This window comes from Pseudophryne corroboree, chromosome 8 (genome assembly GCF_028390025.1).
Source record: "Pseudophryne corroboree isolate aPseCor3 chromosome 8, aPseCor3.hap2, whole genome shotgun sequence".
Classification (NCBI taxonomy): Eukaryota; Metazoa; Chordata; class Amphibia; order Anura; family Myobatrachidae; genus Pseudophryne; species Pseudophryne corroboree.
The window spans coordinates 288,057,373-288,080,962 of NC_086451.1; the positions used below are offsets into that span (position 1 = coordinate 288,057,373).

General features: G+C 43.4%; 1 protein-coding gene across 4 annotated transcripts in view; it reads right to left on the reverse strand.

Annotated features, from left to right (window-relative positions):
* COL4A6 (collagen type IV alpha 6 chain) overlaps nt 1-23,590 on the reverse strand; it is a 445,180-nt gene that overhangs the window by 16,820 nt on the left and 404,770 nt on the right. For all 4 annotated transcript variants that reach the window (XM_063937284.1, XM_063937285.1, XM_063937286.1 and 1 more), the window contains 8 exons: nt 19,126-19,233; nt 18,750-18,857; nt 18,007-18,078; nt 14,112-14,237; nt 12,582-12,692; nt 10,228-10,389; nt 825-923; nt 367-510 (listed from right to left, as the gene is read on the reverse strand). In XM_063937284.1, the coding sequence (XP_063793354.1) occupies nt 367-510; nt 825-923; nt 10,228-10,389; nt 12,582-12,692; nt 14,112-14,237; nt 18,007-18,078; nt 18,750-18,857; nt 19,126-19,233 (930 nt within the window). The remainder of the gene's footprint in view (nt 1-366; nt 511-824; nt 924-10,227; nt 10,390-12,581; nt 12,693-14,111; nt 14,238-18,006; nt 18,079-18,749; nt 18,858-19,125; nt 19,234-23,590) is intronic.

A 23,590-nucleotide genomic window follows, 5' to 3' on the forward strand; every position in this document is an offset into this window, starting at 1 on the left:
CGAGAAGCAGAGCCCTTAACTAAGTAGAAGTAGGTCTGCTTCTCTCCCCTCAGTCCCACGATGCAGGGAGCCTGTAGCCAGCAGGTCTTCCTGAAAATAAAAAACCTAACAAAAGTATTTTCTAGAAAAACTCAGGAGAGCTCCCCTAGTTAGTGTCCAGTCAGTCCTGGGCACAAAGTCTAACTGGGGTCTGGAGGAGGGGCATAGAGGGAGGAGCCAGTTCACACCCAGTTTAAGTCTTTTCAGTGTGCCCAAGCTCCTGCGGATCTTGTCTATACCCCATGGTCCTTTTGGAGTCCCCAGCATCCTCTAGGACGTAAGAGAAAACGCAATGTTTAAATATTACTCTGCTTTTTTTATCCTTACCAACTGGTCCTGGTGTTCCTTGTAGACCACGGTCTCCAGCCCCACCATCAAAACCATTAATTCCAGGCAGACCAGGCGTTCCAACAGGAACCTGAAAATCATCAAGTGGAGGTAGACCTGGAAGTCCTTCAGGACCCGGTAAACCTGTGGGGGAAAATGGCTACAATTTAGGGAATGGTCATTACTCTTTATTATATGGTGGCCAATAAGACATTTGAAAACTAAAAATTACGTGTGCCTTTGTCGTCTACTTACATAATGTATTTAAAATCTGTTGTATTTAAAATTTAAATAATGTGAGAAGTAAATGAAAATGATGGCTTGTAAAGATACAAATAGCAACCTTTATGTTATGTATTTAAATTGTTTTCAAAAAGCTCCAGTTCCATTAATTTCATTCATTTGAAAACTGCATTAAGCATTACACTGATTTTGTAATGTCATGTCAAAATACTCACCTGGGTTCCCCTTTTCTCCCTTTGGACCGGGAAATCCCATATCTCCTACAGGACCTTCTCTACCAGGACCTCCAATGAAACCAGGATCACCCCTTAGACCTAATCAGGGCAAGAAAATTGATTGTTAAAACACTGACAGCTATGTAAAATTTTTTTTAAATGTGATTGTCTATTAGCCTGTACTATATTTCCATTTTCCTTTATCCTGAAAACAGGCTGATAGTAATGGAGTCTCATTTTCCCCACACTGCCCCTGACATTCCCCTCTTAAGTATTCAGAGATCCTTATAGTGCCTGTAGGAAGGTCATGTTTGCATTTGGTTAACTCGCAGGACGGCAGCAACAATTTCCTATATTTTCTCTGTAGGTTTCAGAATACTCTGCATAATGGATTTTCAGATAAAAGACCCCATTGTATATTAGACACACGTATTATTTATTACTAGTCAACAGCTCAACATTATCAAGCATGTCAGTTACTTCACATGAATCCATAGCAAGATAATTCCAAAGGAGGCACTCTCCAGACTCTCTTCACAAAGATTTGTTGAATCCAAAACTGAATAAAAAATAATGTTCTCTCAAACATTTTCAGCCCACAAGGGGCCTTCATCAGGAGGCACAACATCACATCTCAGTTACAACAGGAGTGTACTCCTCTAAATGTTCCAGCAGCAGAGCTGGTTATGCCTGTCTGGCTCCTAAAATACCCCAAACTAATCAAAAAAAGGCGCAATCCAATGATGTCATCATTCTGTTCAATAGAGACCAGCCTAAACATATACAAGCAGACAAAACTTCCATCGCTATCTAGCTCGATTGTGGACGATCACGTCCGTTCCACTTCCGGCTTCCGGCCAATGGAACGCAAGCCAGAAGTAATGATCGGCGCTAACCCACAGGGAGAGGAAACTTACAGTGCTGGCACGCAAACAAGAAGTGATCCAGCACGCCGATGCATGTCTAATAAAGACCATCAAAATACAGACAACGAATAAAATGTCAAGGGCACTATTTTTATATTTAAAAAGAGCCTATGTACCTGCTGGCTTTATTAAGATATCTATGATGCAGGTACATAGGCTCTTTTTAAATATAAAAATAGTGCCCCATTTTATTCGTTGTCTGTATTTTGATGGTCTTTATCAGGGGCGGATTGGGAACAAAAAGCGGCCCTGGAAAAATTTGTACTAGTGGCCCCACATGGGCAGCATCAGAGGTGTAAGGTCTAGCCATGGGCCATGGCGGCAGCACCCTCCCCCCAAGACTTTCCAGATAGTGGGCATGTCTAGCATCAAGGGGGAAGTTAAAAGGAAATAAAATAAATATTATGAGCACATTATATGATACACCTTCAGAATTTAAGAAACTATATCATTCTTTAGAAGGATATATTTTCTTGCTTATTACACCAACCGTATCCCAAGCACTATTCACTCAATCTTATATGTCAGCCAAGCAGGCAAACAGAGCATACACTAGATCATCTGCAATCACAGGCTAAGTGGCAAAGTCATTTTCATATATGCAAATTATTTTGCATCTTATTCATATTCTATAAATAGGACCACATGTCCTCAAACAAAACTGGCCCCGCAGGTGCGTCGGCCCACCGGGAATCTTCCCTGTAAACCCTATGGCCAATGCGCCTCTGGTCTTTATTAGACATGCACCGGCGTGCTGGATCACTTCTTGTTTGCGTGCCAACACTGTAAGTTTCCTCTCCCTGTGGGTTAGCGCCGATCATTACTTCTGGCTTGCGTTCCATTGACCGGAAGCCGGAAGTGGAACGGACGCGATCGTCCGCAATCGAGCTAGATATCGATGGAAGTTTTGTCTGAGGTTGGCTGGCGGACATGGGCGGGTGCAGGCGCCGGTGCATAAATGGTATTGATTTATTTAGTCTCCTTACGTTTATAATGAACTGCTTTGTATATGTTTAGGCTGGTCTCTATTGAACAGAATGACATCATTGGATTGCGCCTTTTTTTGATTAGTTTAGGGTATTTTAGGAGCCAGACAGGCATAACCAGCTCTGCTGCTCGATCATTTAGAGGAGTACACTCCTGTTGTAACTGAGATGTGATGTTGTGCCTCCTGATGAAGGCCCATTGTGGGCTGAAAATGTTTGAGAGAAGCTGAGTATACCACATTATAATTTATTCGGTTTTGCATTAAATAAATCTTTGTGAAGAGAGTCTGGAGAGTGCCTCCTTTGGAATTATCTTTATTTTATGATACCTTGGCATTTGGAGGACACCCCAGCTGTTGGATAGTTGTCACGATCCGGGTATCTGGACGCCATTACTTACCCTTCAGATGCCTCCTAAGGCTGGCTCAGCGTTCCAGGACCGGATCCCGCTGTTCCTGAGTTTCCACATGCAGAATGTCAGAGTGGTGATTTCATCAGCCGCGGCCTCCGCTGTGCCCGCGTGGTTAAATGTGCGCTTGTCAGTCTGGCGTCTCCTGTCTCCTGTGGCCGGCGTCGCCATTACTGTTTCAATTCTCACATGGATTACAAACCAAACTTCCCTCCAAGTGTCTGCATGGGCGCAGCCATCTTGGATTTTGTCATCTGAGCATTTCCACCAATCTGCTGTCTGTATTGTTGATTTGCATAATTGCCTAGCCAACCCCTTCCTTGCTGCAGGTATAAGTAAGCTGTGCCTGAGCAAGGAAGGCGTCAGTGCTTTGGTTGTCTAACCTAGTTCCAGTTTGTCTCTCTCCTGTGGTTGTCTTCCAGGTTCCAGCTCCTGTCTCCAGACTTCTGCTATAGAGACCCGCACCAGCATTCCATCTGCGGTGTAGCCTGACTCTCCGATCCATTCTGGACTCACCTGTTTCCAGTTACAACAATCACCTGCTTCCAGCCCAGCTTCCAGCAGTGTACAGCTTCTCTTAAAGGGCCGGTGTCCTTTCTGCAGTTTACCACTCTCCACCGGTATTATTATTTCACCGCTCTCAAACTCCAAACTTCATCAATCACCTGCTTCCAGCCCAGCTTCCAGCAGTGTACAGCTTCTCTTAAAGGGCCGGTGTCCTTTCTGCAGTTTACCACTCTCCACCGGTATTATTATTTCACCGCTCTTAAAAACTTCATTATTATTTCATCGCTCTCAAGTTCGTTTATTATTTAACTGGTTCCAGCCAGTATCCACTCCGTACCAACAACAGTCTGGTTCCAGCCAGTATCCACAGCAGCCGTTTTATCTTCAGCAACCCAGCCTTTCCTGGAACACCAGCTGGTACGATCCTGGGTTCTCTCCATTGCTACAGTCAGGTCTGGTAAGGACTTTCCAAATAGAAGATTATAAGAACTGTCTCACTCTACCAGTGCCTGTGGCCCTTGCCACCCTGTAGTACCCAGGAATTGTATTTATCCTCTGTTGACTTTTATGTTTCCTTTACTGCTGCTGTGTTACGGAGTTTGTCATAATAAACATCATTGACTTTTATCCTGGTTGTCGTGGTCACGCCTTCGGGCAGTTATTCTACATGTTACTTACATGTCTAGGGGTCTGATACAACCTCCCAGGTTCCGTTACATCTCAGCCCCTACAACTGTGGCTGCCTCCCGTCAGCTCAGGCCCTCAGTTGTGACAATAGTCTTTAGATAATGTGAGTGCAACCTTACTGCATGTGTGTGTGTGTATATATATATATATATATATATATACCACAGGCGGCACTCCCATTATGACCTAAAAGAAGACACGAAGACTGTGGCTTACAGTAGCTACGTTTCAGCTCTTTAATGAGCTTTTTTCAAGCACAACACAAATGAACACAAATACCACTTATACAGCACTTCCCACCACCACACGTCACTAATGACCAGGACCAGGTTTCCGGACAATCAGGTCAGGATCACCTGGGGAAGGTCATCATACAAGTACAAAAAAAACAGATTAAAACCGGGACTGTTACTTAGAGAAACTATAACATATCAAATATATAGAACTGCACAAATACATAAGGTTTACCATAGTGTATATTGCATAATTCCACATGTATCAATAATATCTAAAATTTGCTCTACAAGACACAGAGATATTAGGTACTTTGGTACCTCGTGGGTTAAGTGAGACACTTGGCTTGCACTGCTTTATATAATTCTCTATATGTTATACTCTTGCCTCGCACAGCCAATCATGTATGTAACATTATTTCAGCAACTGGATTACTTCTTGTGTATGGTTACATTTTTTGATGTATATGAAACAATGTAAGTTGTTATTCTTTACACACTTGTATAAATTGAGTAGAATTCAGTTCGCTATGTATCTCTGTGTCTTGTAGAGCAAATTTGAGATATTATTGATACATGTGGAATTATGCAATATACACTATGGTAAACTTTATGTACTTGTGCAGTTCTATATATTTGATATGTTATAGTTTCTCTAAGTAACAGTCCCGGTTTTAATCTGTTTTTTTTTTGTACTTGTATAATGACCTTCCCCAGGTGATCCTGACTTGATTGACCGGAAACCTGGTCCTGGTCACTAGTGACGTGTGGTGGTGGGAAGTGCTATATAAGTGGTATTTGTGTTCATTTGTGTTGCGCTTGAAAAAAGCTCATTAAAGAGCTGAAACGTAGCTGTTGTAAGCCACAGTCTTTGTGTCTACTTTTACGTCATAATCGGAGTGCCGCCCGTTGTCTATACATTGCCGGCTTGGGAGGCGTCTTTGGAGGGCACCCGGTGAAGTAAATCTTTTGTCAGTTCGAGTGCCGGACTTGGGAGTTTTATATATATATATATATATATATATATATATATATGTAAGAGGTATTCGGCACTCGCTTTCAGAAAAAGTCTCACCTCACCGGGTGCCCTCCAGGCTTTGGTAGCAATGCAGGTACAAGTGACGGCGGCACTCACGGATTTCTTCAATGCAATAACTGAAATCACTCGGTACTGCTTAGGCTTAACGTTTCGGTTTTATTCAACCGTCATCAGAAGATACAAAATATGACTTAAAACAATCCTACCTTTATACTCTAAACACCTCCCACGTGCACAGTCCCCGGCAGGTGCCGCCGGACTTACTTCCGGGTACGTCATCACTTGGAGACAAACAGAGTCAATGTGATGACGTTCACCGGACCAGTGAATTAAACCATCACCATGGAAACAGTAATGCAAAACGGACTCATTTACAAAGCTGGAAACAGAATAATAATTTATATAATATATATGTACTTATAGATACCTCTATGCTGAGATGTTCATTATAAGCCTGTCTATCAATACAAAAAATACAATTATTGATTACAAATAAACTTTTTTCATCAAAAATACAGCCTATATACTATAGGAAACATGTAAGTGACAATGTCTCATTAAGGCCGTTGGGAGCCACCGTATTAAGTCGGTGTATCCAACGTGCCTCCTTTTTAAGTCATATTTTGTATCTTCTGATGACGGTTGAATAAAACCGAAACGTTAAGCCTAAGCAGTACCGAGTGATTTCAGTTATTGCATTGAAGAAATCCGTGAGTGCCGCCGTCACTTGTACCTGCATTGCTACCAAAGCCTGGAGGGCACCCGGTGAGGTGAGACTTTTTCTGAAAGTGAGTGCCGAATACCTCTTACATATACTATTGAGCTCGTCTGCCATAACGAGGCTCTCTTTAAGGCACCGCTGTTGGTTATTTGCCACAAGCGTCATTTCAACAACCACATCGTTTGTCTTGTTTGTCAGTAACGCAACATGGACACGTTACAAGAGGATATACCTGGATTCCGGCAAACGCGTTTGCCACAGGGTGATTTTCTCTCGTTGTCGGACATTGATGCAGAACGTATCCTCATTAAAGATAAGTTTAAATCTACTACAGCGGATGACTCTGCAGAGCAGTTGTTTGCACAACTATTGAAATTGAAAAATCGAGAAACGGATTATTATCTACATGGGGTCTGTCTCTCAGATTATTACCGTGACAGGATGTTACCGAGGGGATTCCGGATACGCAATACTCCCACTATAGGGAGATATAATCCGGAATTCTGCCGCATATGGGCCGCAGTGCTCAATAAGGCTTCGTTTGACCTCATCCTGTTAGTGGTGGAAGAAGCCACCAGGGAGTTGGAGCAGACCCGCACGAAGATAAGGGAGTTAGAATTAACCACTATACCAATATTAAGTGCTGACAGCAGTGGAGACTGGTTGTCGAAGTTAACGCAACAGGTGGACAAGTATAAATCAGACCTTATCAAATTTAAAACCAAGAAGCTTGCTACTGTCACAAAAGACTATGTGGAAAATAAAGTCTATGTGTGGGCTAATAACCCATTAGTTAAAACCCACCCTTATCGACAGAGGCCGTACAGAAGATCTCGTCGCTTCCCGCTGGAAGGTGAAACCTCCAGTGGTACTTCTAACAGCGAAACCGACGCTGCTTCTTCCCAACGACGTCCACGTACACAGCATGCCCCTTTAGGTGTGAAAACCAGTGCACAACGCGAAGGACCGGTCGATCAAGAACCAGACGAGGCAGGCAGTGCGAAAGGGAGGGGAGGAAAAGGAACAAAGTCCAAGAAGTAGTACATAATTTGTCTTCACGGACATTGACCAATGCTGAGGTCAGCATACTATCTAAAGGACTGAACTTTGTGCCTACAAACCCGCATAGGACATTTGACAGTAAGGTAGATTTATGTAGATTTAATAGGCAATTACGCCTTAGAGAATTTTTTAATTCTAAGCCTGATGTATCAAGGATGGATGATTGTCCTGTTAGGCCAAAGTCTACCTTTGATCCATATTCTACCAATGCAGCAATTAAGGTATTTACCAAAACCATGTCTGATTGTATTGATACTTGTGATATTAGCAGTAAGCAATGCACCTCCAATATTACATCAGCTGAGCGGGAGGCTTTACACCACCTGTCGACATATCCTGATATCACTGTGCGCCCCGCCGATAAAGGGGGAGGCATAGTGGTACAGGATCTTGCCGACTACAAATTGGAAGCATATAGACAGCTAAATGACACTTCTGTTTACACTAGATTGGTATCTGATCCTACTAGTAAATATGTTAATGAACTTAATTTGCTATTAGAGAAAGCTGTGAAAGAGGGAATTATTTCCAGCAGCACACGTTCAGCACTAATGGTTCCGGCACCCTGTGTGCCAGTTTTTTACACAATCCCCAAATTACATAAAGATCCGGTCCGTCCCCCTGGACGGCCGATAATATCTGCCAGGGGTTCATTGTACTCTAATGTATCCAAATATGTTGATTATTTCTTGCAGCCAGTGATACAAAGTGAGGCAACCTATTTAAAGGACACCTCTACATTTTTACAAAAATTACGGGAGGTTGACAATCTTCCTGACACTTGCTGGTTATGCACGGCGGACGTTGTCAGCTTGTACACCAGCATCCCGCATGGTCGGGGTCTGGAAGCTGTGAGCAACCTCATAGATGGCAATTCCAAATTTACAGGTCCCGTGATCCAATTTTTTATGAGTTTGATGCAGCTAATACTGAATAGGAATTACTTTTTATTTAATAATGAATTTTTTCAACAAATAAAAGGCTGTGCGATGGGGTCTTGTGCCGCACTGGCATATGCTAATGCCTTCATGTTTTGTGTGGAACAGGCATTATTTTTTTCCAATCCCCAGTATAAATCCAATATAGCTATGTACACTCGCTATATTGATGACGTGTTCATGTTATGGACAGGGTCACGTGAGGCGTTCATAGACATGATGCATCAAGTAAATTTGATGGATGACTCCATCAAATTCACTTTTGACATACAGGTGGAAACCATTAATTTCCTGGATGTGAAAATTATTAGAAAAAATGGCACATTTATTACTACCATTTATCAGAAGCCGACTGATGTTAACAGTTTACTATTGGCCTCTAGCCATCATCCAAAACCTTTGAAAAATGGTCTTCCGTACTCACAGTACCTACGGGTACACCGGATTTGTAGCAGTACAGATGAAGAAAATAAACAAATGGACCTTATGACTTCCAGATTTTTGGAGAGGGGCTACAATGGTGAACTGTTAAGATCAGCCAGAAAAAAGGCCATGTCTCAACCAAAAATTCCCGTTGCAGTAACGGTTTCAAAGACAAAACAGGACAAGAATACCGTTGTCTGTGTGAATGACTATACTACATCTAGTCAGATAATTAATAAAACAGCTAAAAGAATATGGCCCATAATACAGAGGGATCCAGATCTCTCAAGTATTAGCTCCAGTAAATTGATGTCGTGCTATAGGAGGGGTAGCAACATACGAGATATAGTTGTACACAACGACATCTCACGACAAGTTGCCACTGAGACTGCCACATTTCTAGTAAGAAAACCAGGGAATTATAAATGCACTGGCTGTGTTACTTGTCAGTATCTTGAAACCGGTGATTACATAACACATCCGCATACCGGAATCAAGAATAAAATCAAACAAGTTCTCACCTGTACTAGTGACTTTGTAATATATTGCATTAAATGCCCATGTGGGCTCTACTATATAGGCAAAACGTCCTGCCTTTTTAAGGTACGCATGAGCCAGCATAGGAGTGCAATAAAGCAGATACTGGAGGGTAAGCAAGTGGACCAACCGGTAGCAAAACATTTTAAAGCACGCCAACACAGTCTAGCCACTTTACGGTATAAAATGTTGGAACATGTCCCTTTAACTAAACGAGGAGGAGATAGGCAGAAAATTCTGTTGCAAAAGGAGGCACGTTGGATACACCGACTTAATACGGTGGCTCCCAACGGCCTTAATGAGACATTGTCACTTACATGTTTCCTATAGTATATAGACTGTATTTTTGATGAAAAAAGTTTATTTGTAATCAATAATTGTATTTTTTGTATTGATAGACAGGCTTATAATGAACATCTCAGCATAGAGGTATCTATAAGTACATATATATTATATAAATTATTATTCTGTTTCCAGCTTTGTAAATGAGTCCGTTTTGCATTACTGTTTCCATGGTGATGGTTTAATTCACTGGTCCGGTGAACGTCATCACATTGACTCTGTTTGTCTCCAAGTGATGACGTACCCGGAAGTAAGTCCGGCGGCGCCTGCCGGGGACTGTGCACGTGGGAGGTGTTTAGAGTATAAAGGTAGGATTGTTTTAAGTCATATTTTGTATCTTCTGATGACGGTTGAATAAAACCGAAACGTTAAGCCTAAGCAGTACCGAGTGATCTCAGTTATTGCATTGAAGAAATCCGTGAGTGCCGCCGTCACTTGTACCTATATATATATATATATATATATATATATATATATATAATGTGACGGTCAGAAGTTTAAAATGACCTGCAGGGACATGAACCTATTGCACACATGCTCACACACATAAACTCACACATATACATATATGTACACACACATATTGCACACACCTTTTACTCCTGGGGCCCCAGAGCTGCCAGGACTTCCTGGAATCCCTTGATCTCCATTTGCACCAGGTCTTCCAGATGATCCAGGTATTCCGGGATCTCCCGTATCTCCTTGATTGGAGGCTGGACCAGCGGGACCACGAGGGCCAGGGCGGCCAGGCAATCCTGAAAACATGCCAACATTTTAAGAAATCAGTTATAAATAATATTCGACTTTTAGAATATAATCAGACATTGATCCACTTCGTACCTATGTTTTTTTAAAGTGTTTACACTACATGGACACGAGCGATGCCTATATACATGTTGGACAATACATGCACACATACTTTAGCTGACAATGGGGGTCATTCCGAGTTGATCACTCGTTGCCGATTTTCGCAACGGAGCGATTAAGGCTAAAATGCGCATGCGCATGGTGCGCAGTGCGCATGCGCTAAGTATTTTGACACAAAACTTAGATTTACTCACGTCCGAACGAAGAATTTTCATCGTTGCAGTGATCGGAGTGTAATTGACAGGAAGTGGGTGTTTCTGGGCGGAAACTGGACGTTTTCTGGGAGTGTGCGGAAAAAAGCAGGCGTGCCAGGAAAAAACGCGGGATTGTCTGGAGAAACAGGGGAGTGGCTGGCCGAACGCAGGGCGTGTTTGTGACGTCAAAACAGGAACGAAACGGCCTGAGCTGATCGCAGTGTAGGAGTAAGTCTCGAGCTACTTAGAAACTGCTAAGAAATTTCTATTCGCAATTCTGCTAATCTTTCGTTCGCTATTCTGCTAAGCTAAGATACACTCCCAGAGGGCGGCGGCTTAGCGTGTGCAATGCTGCTAAAATCTGCTAGCGAGCGATCAACTCGGAATGACCCCCAATGTGTCAAAGCATACTAGATATTTGTATGACTGGAATCCACCTTGGGCAGGAAATAGTACCAGGCTGGTAATGGGCCAGAGTCTTCAGTACTAGTCTTAGCTGTCATGCCTCTCTGTAGGCCACAGTGAGTTGTACAATTTTCTTGCAGATTGCATTCCTGAATATTATGTCACTCTTACCTTCATACTGTATTATTTCTGCATTTTTGCAGAATTTTTGTTGCACGTTTTGACCAATAAAGATGCGTCATCTGACATGGCTTCCTCCATGCAGCTTCAAGGTAAGCTCCCATCTGCTCTAGTGTTTCTTTTCTCCATTCTAAATGCACTCTGGTTCCCTTCCAGCAAATGCTTCTAATTCAATAGCTGTATCATAGGTGAAGCTATAGGGGATGCCATTGGTATGGGGCCCAGGTGCTAAGGATTGCCCCTTACCCAGGTTATATAGTTGCATACCAACTTTTCGGATTTGACTGCTAAGCAATTGGCTCTGATCCCTTTAGCAGCCTGAATGTAATGACATTCAGTTTTCAGTGAGAGGTGTTGTAGTTGATGTTAATGGACACTGGAATGTGGCATAATTTGAACCGTTCACATTATGCCACATTACAGTGCCATAATCTGACTTGCTTATTGTAGTATGGTATAACATGAACTGGAGGGCACTGTAATGTAACATAATATGAATGGGAGGACACTGTAATGCGGCACAATATGAACTGGGGATACTGTCAATTGTGTTTCCATGTGGAAGCCACTATGGGGCGCAATAACAGAGCAAATTAATTTTTGCTCTTTTTAGATGTCCATTAGTCGTGGAGGTATTTCTTCTTGTAGCCAACTGATGTGCGAGAAGAAATGCGCGCTAAGTCTGCACTTTCGCTATCCAAAGCAGGAGTTTGGAAGCCCAAAGCAGGACTTTAGGTGGGTTTGGCCGGTTTGCGCGGCAACCCCTGTTTTGATGTGACATGTGCGATATGCATGGGTGCCCAAACACAATTGAATTGTGACTAAATCGCCCCCCTATATGTCATAATGTGAATTGGGGATACTGTGTCACATAATATGTACTGGCAGCCCTACAATGTGGCATAATGTGACCTAGAGCGCTGCTATGGTTCATAAAATAAACCAGACTACAACTATGGGCATAACACTATAAGGCACTATTATGAGGCAAAAATGAACAGCTGCTGTGGAGAGGTGTGTCTCTCTAGAAGCATTGGGACAGGGGGCCCTTCAAAATGTTGCTATAGGGTAGTTCTGGCTTTACCACTGTCTGTATCCAAGTACTTAATGTTCTAAAGCAGCTTGTATTTCCTATATTGTGCTTTACAAATACTTTTCAATTATAATGATCATTTTATATACAGTATAATAATCATATGCCCAACTACAGGTTAATCAGTTGGATGAATACATGAATTAGATGATGTTTACGGTGCTAGATGAATGCATGATGCAGATGATGATCAGGGTTCTAAGCATACCTAACTCCCCATCTCTTCCAGCAGGTCCAGGATCTCCAGGTAACCCAGGTATGACATTGGTGGCTCCTGGTGGCCCAGGAGGTCCAGGAGGCCCAGGAACACCAGGCAAGCCTGAAAAATACATGTTTTAGGTATTACTATAACATGAAGACAGAACATGATGTACCACACAAAGATTCACATCATTTATATTCAGCATACATTAGGCCTCATTCTTGAACGTTAAACTGTGGTAATTATGGGGGTCATTCCGAGTTGATCGCTAGCTAGCAGTTTTTAGCAACCGTGCAAAGACATAGTCGCCGCCCACGGGGGGGAGTGTATTTTCGATTTGCAGGAGTGCGAACATCTGTGCAGCAGAGCGCCTGCAAACACATTTTGTTCAAAACAAGACCAGCCCTGTAGTTACTTATCCTGTGCGATGATTGCTGCGACGAGTGACACGGTAATGACGTCAGATACACACCCAGCAAACGCCCGGCAATGCCTGTGTTTTTCCAACCACTCCCAGAAAACGGTCAGGTGACACCCATAAACGACCCCTTCCTGTCAATCTCCTTGCGTTCGGCTGTGCGATTGGAATCGTCGCTAGAACCAGTGCAAAACCACAAAGGACTTCGTACCCGTACGACGTGCGTGCGCATTGCAGTGCATACGCATGCGCAGATTAGCTGCTTATTTCAATGATCGCTACGCAGCGAACAACGGCAGCTAGCGATCAACTCGGAATGACCCCCTATGTCTGTAGAGCATATAATACATTTTATCCACAACTTTAAGAGCATAAACCAAAATTCAACCAATTCACTAGGAACTAGTGGCATCACTATAGCACATATATGTATAAAAAGAGTGGGATCTGGTCTCTAGATCGACAAGACTTAGGTCGACAGTTTCTAGGTCGACCACTATTGGTCGACAGTAAGGAGGTCGACATGGTCTCTAGGTCGACATGTACTAGGTCAACATGACAAAAGGCTGACATGAGTTTTTCCCATTTGTCTTCATTTTTTAACTCTCTCATACTTTACGATCCACGTGGACTACAATTGGGAATGGTAACCTGTGCCGAACGCAGCGGTAGCGGAGCGAAGCACCTTGCCCGAAGCATGGCGAGCGAAGAAAGTCCTGCGAGGAGACACGGTGCACTAATTGGGGTACCCCGTCACTCTACGTAGAAAACGACACCAAACAAATGTAAAAAAACTCATGTCGACCTTTTTTTTATGTCGACCTAGTACATGTCGACCTACTTTTTGTCAACCAATAGTGGTCGACCTAGACACTGTCAACCTAAGTCTATTCTATCTAACATACCACACCCAAAAAGAGTAATCCATATTTGTAGCAAGTATATGATTCATTTCCCACAATGCTGTAAGTGTATTTTACATGGTACTGACATAAAAATGGTTTATACTTGAGTAAAAACAAGAAGAATAAATGTAACATGATAATAAATTCAGACAATACATGACATTACAGCACAATGTGAGCGTTGGTTTACAGATCACAGAGATTTGTTCTTACCTGGATCTCCACCATTGCCTTTTGGACCGTTATACCCTGGTTGTCCAGGCACTGTGTTGGGAGAACCTCTTTCTCCTTTAGGACCTGAAAGTCCCGGAGATCCCGGTCGTCCTGCTTCATTTAAACCTTTAATTTGAAAATGACACAGTTATTTGAGTAACAATTGACAAAAAAAAATGCATCCAGATTTACCATAAGTGGCTTATGGCTAGCTACACACTGTATCCCAATGTGATACACACTGGGCAGTGTTCAACTGATGTCGGATCCCTTCCGACAGAAAGGATCCAACAGTTCAGTATTCAATTTGAGGCCAAATCCAACAGGTTTTGGCTGTTTTCGACAATGTCAACCCGACTTTTTTTAAAGTTGGATTGACATTGTCGAAAACAAAACTAAAACCTGTCGGATTTGGCCGCAAATCCGACAAAACACGTGGATCATCAGCTAATCCGCCGTTCCATGTGTTTTCCGACAAGTTGGAAAAACGACAGCCACATTGAATAGGTCGAATCATGATTCGACCTAAAAAAGTCAGAAACTGCCGTCTTTATGACTAGACGTCAGTTCCGACTTCAATTGAATACTGACCACTGGATCACATTGGGATGGTCGGCTAATGACTTTGCTGATGCAAACAGACCAGGGCAGTTAACAGCTCAAGGTTCAGAGAGTGGGCAGGAACTTACTGATTCACAAAAATAGATTGGGCTACTTACCTGGCAGTGTAAGTGAGGACACATTAGGGTGTCCCTCTGTAGAAACCTTGGTGGTCCCCTCCAAATTTCATACAAGTCCCTACTTATTCTCTTGGCTTTCTCCTAAACTTTGCTGCTGCCTGAGACAGCTACCTCCAATTTGTTTTATTACTGGCCTCCTATAGGAAGCATTTACTGAAGAGAAAAAAACTACCCTCTCTAGGATTACATATACAGTACTGCAGTAATAGCTTAGTATGTGCTTCTCTACAGCTGGGACTGTAGATACTAAACAAAAGTCATTCAATAGCCTGAGTCAGGTTCTGGTAATTAAAGAAACAGTAATTAGAAGCTGTAATGACTAAAGCCTTTTTCAGACAGGCTGCTGGGAATTTGCCAGGTCTAAAAACCAGCAAATTCCAGGGTCTCAGCCGAACACTGGTAAAGGGCGATCCACCTGGGACTGAGTCCCGTGTATTTTGCATTCACACATGCAGAAATCCCGGGCTGATGCGCATTCATGTACAAAAACTCGGGATTTAGCTACATGTGTTAAAAGGGTATACTGTAACTAAACAATTGTAAGTACTTTTGTACTGCTATGCAGACTTCATGATAATGAAAAATTTACATATTTGGGGCCAAATGTGAGAGTTTCAAAAAGTGAGAGATTTGGTAAGGTTTTGCAGTTTGTTTGTTTTTTTAAAGTGGCAATCATTTACACAGCAAGATCAACCTGGTTTTGCAGTGTAAATGATTGTCACTTTAAAAAAAACCTGAAAAACCTTACCAAGGGGTATATTCAATTAGGGTCGAAAACTGCCGTCTGTCGAAAAGACGGCAGTTTTCGACTTTTAAAGGTCGAATCGTGATTCGACCTATTCAGTCCCAGCAGTTTTTATTCGACAAGTCGTGGAATTCGACTTGTCGAACAGTACGTGAATCGGCGGTATAGCTGCCGATTCACGTACTTTTGAGTGAAACGGGGCCAAATTCGACAGGATAAAAAAATGTCGGACTGAGATGTGGGACCCAGAGGAGGGGGGGGGGGGGAGTCGCAGGCATACAGGGGAGATCAGCGCTACAGCACAGCAGCAGGATGTCTCCCAGCAGCACCACTCACGGCAGCATCCACCCGGCTCCAGCAAGTGAAGTCACGCTTGCTGGAGCCGGGTGGACACTGCTGTGAGGTCTGGCGGCTGTGTGACCTCCTCCTGCAGCGTTGCTGTTGCGCTGTTCTCCTCCGTCTGCCCGCGGCTGTCCCCGCTGGTCGCTGGTCTCCCTGTGGCTCTCCCCGCCCTCCTCCTCTGGGTCCCTCATCTCAATTTGACTTTTTAAAAGTCGAATTGAGATGAGATTGAATAGGGGTTGTCGGATCCATTCCAACAAATGCATGTCGGAATGGATCCGACCCTAATTGAATATACACCAAAATCCCTCACTTTCTGAAACTCTCACTCTATTACATTTGGCCCATGGTGTTAGATAAGATGACAATATAACTATTTAAACTGGTCCAACTAGTCATAAGAGATTTTAACAGATAATCTCTATTTCAAGCATCTGCAGAATCTATTTCTTGGGCAGTACGGATGGTTTCCTCCCAAGTCCAAAATATACTGGTAGGTCAACTGGCTCTCCACAAAAAAAAACCCAACAAAACTCTAGCATGAATGTGTTTGCGTGTACATGTAATAGGGACTATATAAACTGTAAGCTCCCCTGGGGCAGAGAATGATGTGAATGGCCAAAATATTATCTGTAAAGCGCTGCAGAATATGTGTGCGCTATATAAATAACTGGAAATAAATATTTCTTAAATAGACATATATAATACTGTGGGTAGCTGTAACTCACATCGTAGAAATAAAATAACTTTATGATCATTAAAATTCAAACTGGTTCAAAATATTTTTGTATTTCACTTATTCAACTGTTCAAGGCATAATCTTCAATTAGTTTTTTGTGTTTTATAATGTTTAATTTGTGTTAAAAATCCTATATAATGAAAGGCTAACGCTGCTCCTCACCTCTATGGAGCGGGGAATTCAAGTGTTTTGCATGCCAGAGGACACTCGATGGCACCCGAAGGAGCAATTCAATTGTTGCTCTGCTCAGGCGCGCACACAGCCGCCAGCACTGACATTGCTGTTAAGTTTCCATCATTTTGATGGGCTGGTAACTAGTGTTAATATAAAGTATTAATAAACTGTTGAAATGCATCCATTTAAGCTGAAACATGTTCAAACCAAGAGGAAAAAATAGAGAACGCTCTTGAAGAACAGATAAATGTAATAAGAAAAGAAAAAAATTATAATACCATTAAACACGATACCATACAATTAATCTACAACAGAACACGTACACTAAACCTTAAATACAGAAATGAGTTGGATGCTCACAATCAAACTACATAACTGGTTAATAAATATGCATTTGCTGTATAGGTTGGTAAGCCATCAATGAGAACATTTTTTAAACTACAGTATATGTATATTTTTAAAGCATTTATGTAGTTTCACTTCAACGGCACTCTCTCTGTTTTAGTCACAATGCAATGTAACTAGGACAGACGAGTAGACTGTGCTAATTAATTAATGTAACTAGGACACACTTGTATATCTGTGTGCGACTGAGCCTCTGCACCTGTATATGCAGTGCTAGGATGCAGCAGCTGTTGGCTTTTTTCCAATACAAATTCTGTTCTGCTCCGTATACAGACTCAGTCATACACAATATAAAAGTGTCATATGTCAAATGAATCAGTCTCCTCATGCGTCCTAGTTGCGAATAAGATGTATTTTCAGCCCCCCCCCCCCCCAAAAAAAAAAAGACCTCCGAAGTTGGCGGAGTTACACTGGACCTGGCAGCTCACTCACGCCAGGCATCCCGCGCTGCATGGCGTATTGAGGCTAGATGTATGAGGACGCATCTGTATGTTCAAACCTGTTCAATGTACACACAGGCTGGAACATGTACAAACAAACCTGTACAATATTAGCGCAAATCGTTTAATGAATATAAAGTCTGAGGACTTCTAGTAGACCGCTGGATAAACAGTATGAAAAAAATAAAAATACAGGCACCTACACTTGTAAGCGTGGTCTCGTCACATGTATGAGCAATAAATGATTTAACTGCAAACTGAATACATGGAATAAATACATGAACGAATAGGTCTAATTAACAGTAATTACCAGGTGTTCCAGGTAACCCCCTGGTGCCAGGCAGGCCATTTAATCCATTCAGTCCTGGAGATCCAGAAAAACCTGGAAAAAATGTAAAAAAAAAAAAAAATTACTTCCAAACTAATACTATCTTAATAATAGGAAAAAAACACAGAACAGAAAACATATAAATAAAAACAGAGTACTGGGATAAATCAATGTTACTGTTTATGGCTTATCTTAAACAAGAAATAATAACAAATGTTACTAGACCAAGGCCAGACAGGGTTTGTGTGAGGGACACCTCTAATCCATGAGCCTCGCAGTTACAGGCCAACAGTAAAACAATTGTCAACTTCTACAGATGATACTATAAATGACCTAATCTAACATATTTGTAAAGAATGAAAAGTCCAGTCCCATGGTCATAAAATGAGGTCAACAACTGTTGGAGAGACATCCAAGGGAGGGAACTACTGTGTCCCCCATGTCTTTAGTGAAAAACAATTGTAGTGTCCATACCTGAAAGGAAGAAACTCCATGTGTACAAGCCCTAAGGGTATGGGGGACTTATAACGCACAGATGATTGGTTTAATATCACCTGTGGTCTCTCATCTTCTAAAAAATATATATATTTCACTTTAGGAGTTGCCGGCTCTATAAGGAAAGTGAAACACTTGGTGCCATCACTACTTATACTGATACTGTGCAATTGAGTGTAACCTATACTGTATTGTTTTTGCTGTAAACAATATTATTGGATGTGCTTTACCTTTTACACCAGGACTGCCTACAGGTCCGAGAAATCCTGGAGGTCCTGGCACACCTGAGATTCCTACAAGCCCAGGGTTTCCTCTAAATCCCTGCAGCCCTGGAGAACCTGAAAATGAGCAAAGGGACTGATTACCGTTCTGTGCTTTTCTACTGCACTTTCAGTGTCCATCCAAAATATAAGTCACTCTGCCACAAGATTCATCTTCCTCCCCAGTGAGCCCTTAAAAAATAGATAGCAACAGTCCATATCCAGATTGTCACTCCACGTAAAGTACGGTGAGGACTCATAAAGGCTAAAGCCTCAGTCGCAGTTTTCTAAGCACCTCATTACGTGGTTATTGGTGCTGCACATATAAATTAGTAGGGCAGTATACCTGGTTGTCCCGGGCGGCCATATTCTCCTGCTAGACCTTTTGGTCCAGGGCTTCCTGGATTTCCCATTCGCCCAACATCTCCTGGAAAACCATCAAATCCTCTTGCACCTGTAAATGGAGAATTAAATGAATTTCGGATAGTGAAGCAACTGCTCTCTAACCATATTAACGTTTGACAAGTCAGTAATTGCAATCATTTAGAGGTTGGCAATTTAGTGATACAGAGATCAAAAAGTTTCAAGTCATTTAGATGTTGATAGTTTTGAATTAAAGATAGGCATTAAGATCCATTTACATGGAATGACTTATAATGAACTGACAAATAGATGACCGGCACTCTTCTTTGTATTCTTTGTAACTGTATTCAGTAGATGCCTGGTTGCCCTCCACTGTACAAACACAACATATATTTCAAACAAGCCACTTCTGATTGACTGTGTGTGTATTCATAGCTCCCAACTGGTATTATTGTATGAAAATAAGACCATGGAAATTGTCGGAGTTTTCCACAAAGTAGGTGTTTCTTATTGGATTAAAGAGAGAATTGGGCAGATTGGGTCAGGGCTTAAGAGAAGGTGGTGTGGAGAGTTCCCTAGGTGGCGCAGAAGCAGCTCTGGTGTAGTAAGCTAGAAAATAAATGTCACCACATTTATAAACAAAAATGAAATAAACAAAAGTTCACGCTTATATCACAAACTGAGCGCTAAAGAATGAATAATATGTCCCTTTGTCAAAGGCACTCTTTAGATAAGTCTTCTGTGTAGTAGTAATACGTCTCTAATGAGCCGGTTCAAATATATGTAAAAAAATAAGAATTTACTTACCGATAATTCTATTTCTCGTAGTCCGTAGTGGATGCTGGGGACTCCGTAAGGACCATGGGGAATAGCGGCTCCGCAGGAGACTGGGCACATCTAAAGAAAGCTTTAGGACTATCTGGTGTGCACTGGCTCCTCCCCCTATGACCCTCCTCCAAGCCTCAGTTAGGATACTGTGCCCGGACGAGCGTACACAATAAGGAAGGATTTTGAATTCCGGGTAAGACTCATACCAGCCACACCAATCACACCGTACAACTTGTGATCTGAACCCAGTTAACAGCATGATAACAGAGGAGCCTCTAGAAAAGATGGCTCACTACAGCAATAACCCGATTTTTTGGTAACAATAACTATGTACCAGTATTGCAGACAATCCGCACTTGGGATGGGCGCCCAGCATCCACTACGGACTACGAGAAATAGAATTATCGGTAAGTAAATTCTTATTTTCTCTAACGTCCTAAGTGGATGCTGGGGACTCCGTAAGGACCATGGGGATTATACCAAAGCTCCCAAACGGGCGGGAGAGTGCGGATGACTCTGCAGCACCAATTGAGAGAACTCCAGGTCCTCCTCAGCCAGGGTATCAATTTTGTAGAATTTTACAAACGTATTTGCTCCTGACCAAGTAGCTGCTCGGCAAAGTTGTAAAGCCGAGACCCCTCGGGCAGCCGCCCAAGATGAGCCCACCTTCCTTGTGGAGTGGGCATTTACAGATTTTTGGCTGTGGCAGGCCTGCCACAGAATGTGCAAGCTGAATTGTACTACAAATCCAACGAGCAATAGTCTGCTTAGAAGCAGGAGCACCCAGCTTGTTGGGTGCATACAGGATAAACAGCGAGTCAGATTTTCTGACTCCAGCCGTCCTGGAAACATATATTTTCAGGGCCCTGACAACGTCTAGCAACTTGGAGTCCTCCAAGTCCCTAGTAGCCGCAGGCACCACAATAGGTTGGTTCAGGTGAAACGCTGAAACCACCTTAGGGAGAAACTGAGGACGAGTCCTCAATTCCGCCCTGTTCGAATGGAAAATCAGATAAGGGCTTTTACAGGATAAAGCCGCCAATTCTGACACGCGCCTGGCCCAGGCCAGGGCCAACAGCATGACCACTTTCCATGTGAGATATTTTAACTCCACAGATTTAAGTGGTTCAAACCAATGTGACTTTTGGAACCCAAAAAACTACATTGAGATCCCAAAGTGCCACTGGAGGCACAAAAGGAGGCTGTATATGCAGTACCCCTTTTACAAACGTCTGAACTTCAGGGACTGAAGCTAGTTCTTTTTGGAAGAAAATTGACAGGGCCGAAATTTGAACCTTAATGGACCCCAATTTCAGGCCCATAGACACTCCTGTTTGCAGGAAATGTAGGAATCGACCCAGTTGAATTTCCTCCGTCGGGCCTTACTGGCCTCGCACCACGCAACATATTTTCGCCAAATGCGGTGATAATGTTTTGCGGTTACATCCTTCCTGGCTTTGATCAGGATAGGGATGACTTCATCCGGAATGCCTTTTTTCCTTCAGGATCCGGCGTTCAACCGCCATGCCGTCAAACGCAGCCGCGGTAAGTCTTGGAACAGACAGGGTCCTTGTTGGAGCAGGTCCCTTCTTAGAGGTAGAGGCCACGGATCCTCCGTGAGCAACTCTTGAAGTTCCGGTTACCAAGTCCTTCTTGGCCAATCCGGAGCCACGAATATAGTGCTTACTCCTCTCCATCTTATCAATCTCAGTACCTTGGGTATGAGAGGCAGAGGAGGGAACACATACACTGACTGGTACACCCACGGTGTTACCAGAGCGTCTACAGCTATTGCCTGAGGGTCCCTTGACCTGGCGCAATACCTGTCGAGTTTTTCCCAACAGTTTATAATCATGTGGAAGACTTCTGGGTGAAGTCCCCACTCTCCCGGGTGGAGGTCGTGCTGAGGAAGTCTGCTTCCCAGTTGTCCACTCCCGGAATGAATACTGCTGACAGTGCTATCACATGATTTTCCGCCCAGCGAAGAATCCTTGCAGCTTCTGCCATTGCCCTCCTGCTTCTTGTGCCACCCTGTCTGTTTACGTGGGTGACTGCCGTGATGTTGTCCGACTGGATCAACACCGGCTGACCTTGAAGCAGAGGTCTTGCTAAGCTTAGAGCATTGTAAATGGCCCTTAGCTTCAGGATATTTATGTGAAGTGATGTCTCCAGGCTTGACCATAAGCCCTGGATATTCCTTCCCTGTGTGACTGCTCCCCAGCCTCGCAGGCTGGCATCCGTGGTCACCAGGACCCAGTCCTGAATGCCGAATCTGCGGCCCTCTAGAAGATGAGCACTCTGCAACCACCACAGGAGGGACACCCTTGTCCTTGGTGACAGGGTTATCCGCTGATGCATCTGAAGATGCGACCCGGACCATTTGTCCAGCAGGTCCCACTGGAAAGTTCTTGCGTGGAATCTGCCGAATGGGATTGCTTCGTAGGAAGCCACCATTTTACCCAGAACCCTTGTGCATTGATGCACTGAGACTTGGCTCGGTTTTAGGAGGTTCCTGACTAGCTCGGATAACTCCCTGGCTTTCCCCTCTGGGAGAAACACCTTTTTCTGGACTGTGTCCAGGATCATCCCTAGGAACAGAAGACAAGTCGTCGGAACCAGCTGCGATTTTGGAATATTGAGAATCCAATCGTGCTGCCGCAACACTACCTGAGATAGTGCTACACCGACCTCCAACTGTTCCCTGGATCTTACCCTTATCAGGGAATCGTCCAAGTAAGGGATAACTAAAATTCCCTTCCTTCGAAGGAATATCATCATTTCGGCCATTACCTTGGTAAAGACCCGGGGTGCCGTGGACCATCCATACGGCAGCGTCTGAACGGATAGTGACAGTTCTGTACCATAAACCTGAGGTACCCTTGGTGAGAAGGGTAAATTTTGACATGAAGGTAAGCATCCTTGATGTCCCGAGACATCATGTAGTCCCCTTCTTCCAGGTTCGCAATCACTGCTCTGAGTGACTCAATCTTGAATTTGAACCTCTGTATGTAAGTGTTCAAAGATTTTAGATTTAGAATCGGTCTCACCGAGCCGTCCGGCTTCGGTACCACAACAGTGTGGAATAATACCCCGTTCCCTGTTGCAGGAGGGGTACCTTGATTATCACCTGCTGGGAATACAGCTTGTGAATGGCTTCCAAAACTGTCTCCCTGTCAGAAGGAGACATCGGTAAAGCCGACTTTAGGAAAACGGCGAGGGGGAGACGTCTCGAATTCTAATTTATACCCCTGAGATATCACCTGAAGGATCCAGGGGTCTACATGCGAGTGAGCCCACTGCGCGCTGAAATTCATTGAGACGGGCCCCCCACCGTGCCTGATTCTGCTTGTAAAGCCCCAGCGTCATACTGAGGGCTTGGCAGAGGCGGGAGAGGGTTTCTGTTCCTGGGAACTGGCTGATTTCTGCAGCCTTTTTCCTCTCCCTCTGTCACGGGGCAGAAATGAGGAACATTTTGCCCGCTTGTCCACGAAAAGACTGCGCCTGATAATACGGCGTCTTCTCATGTTGAGAGGCGACCTGGGGTACAAACGCGGATTTCCCAGCTGTTGCCGTGGCCACCAGGTCTGAAAGACCGACCCCAAATAACTCCTCCCCTTATT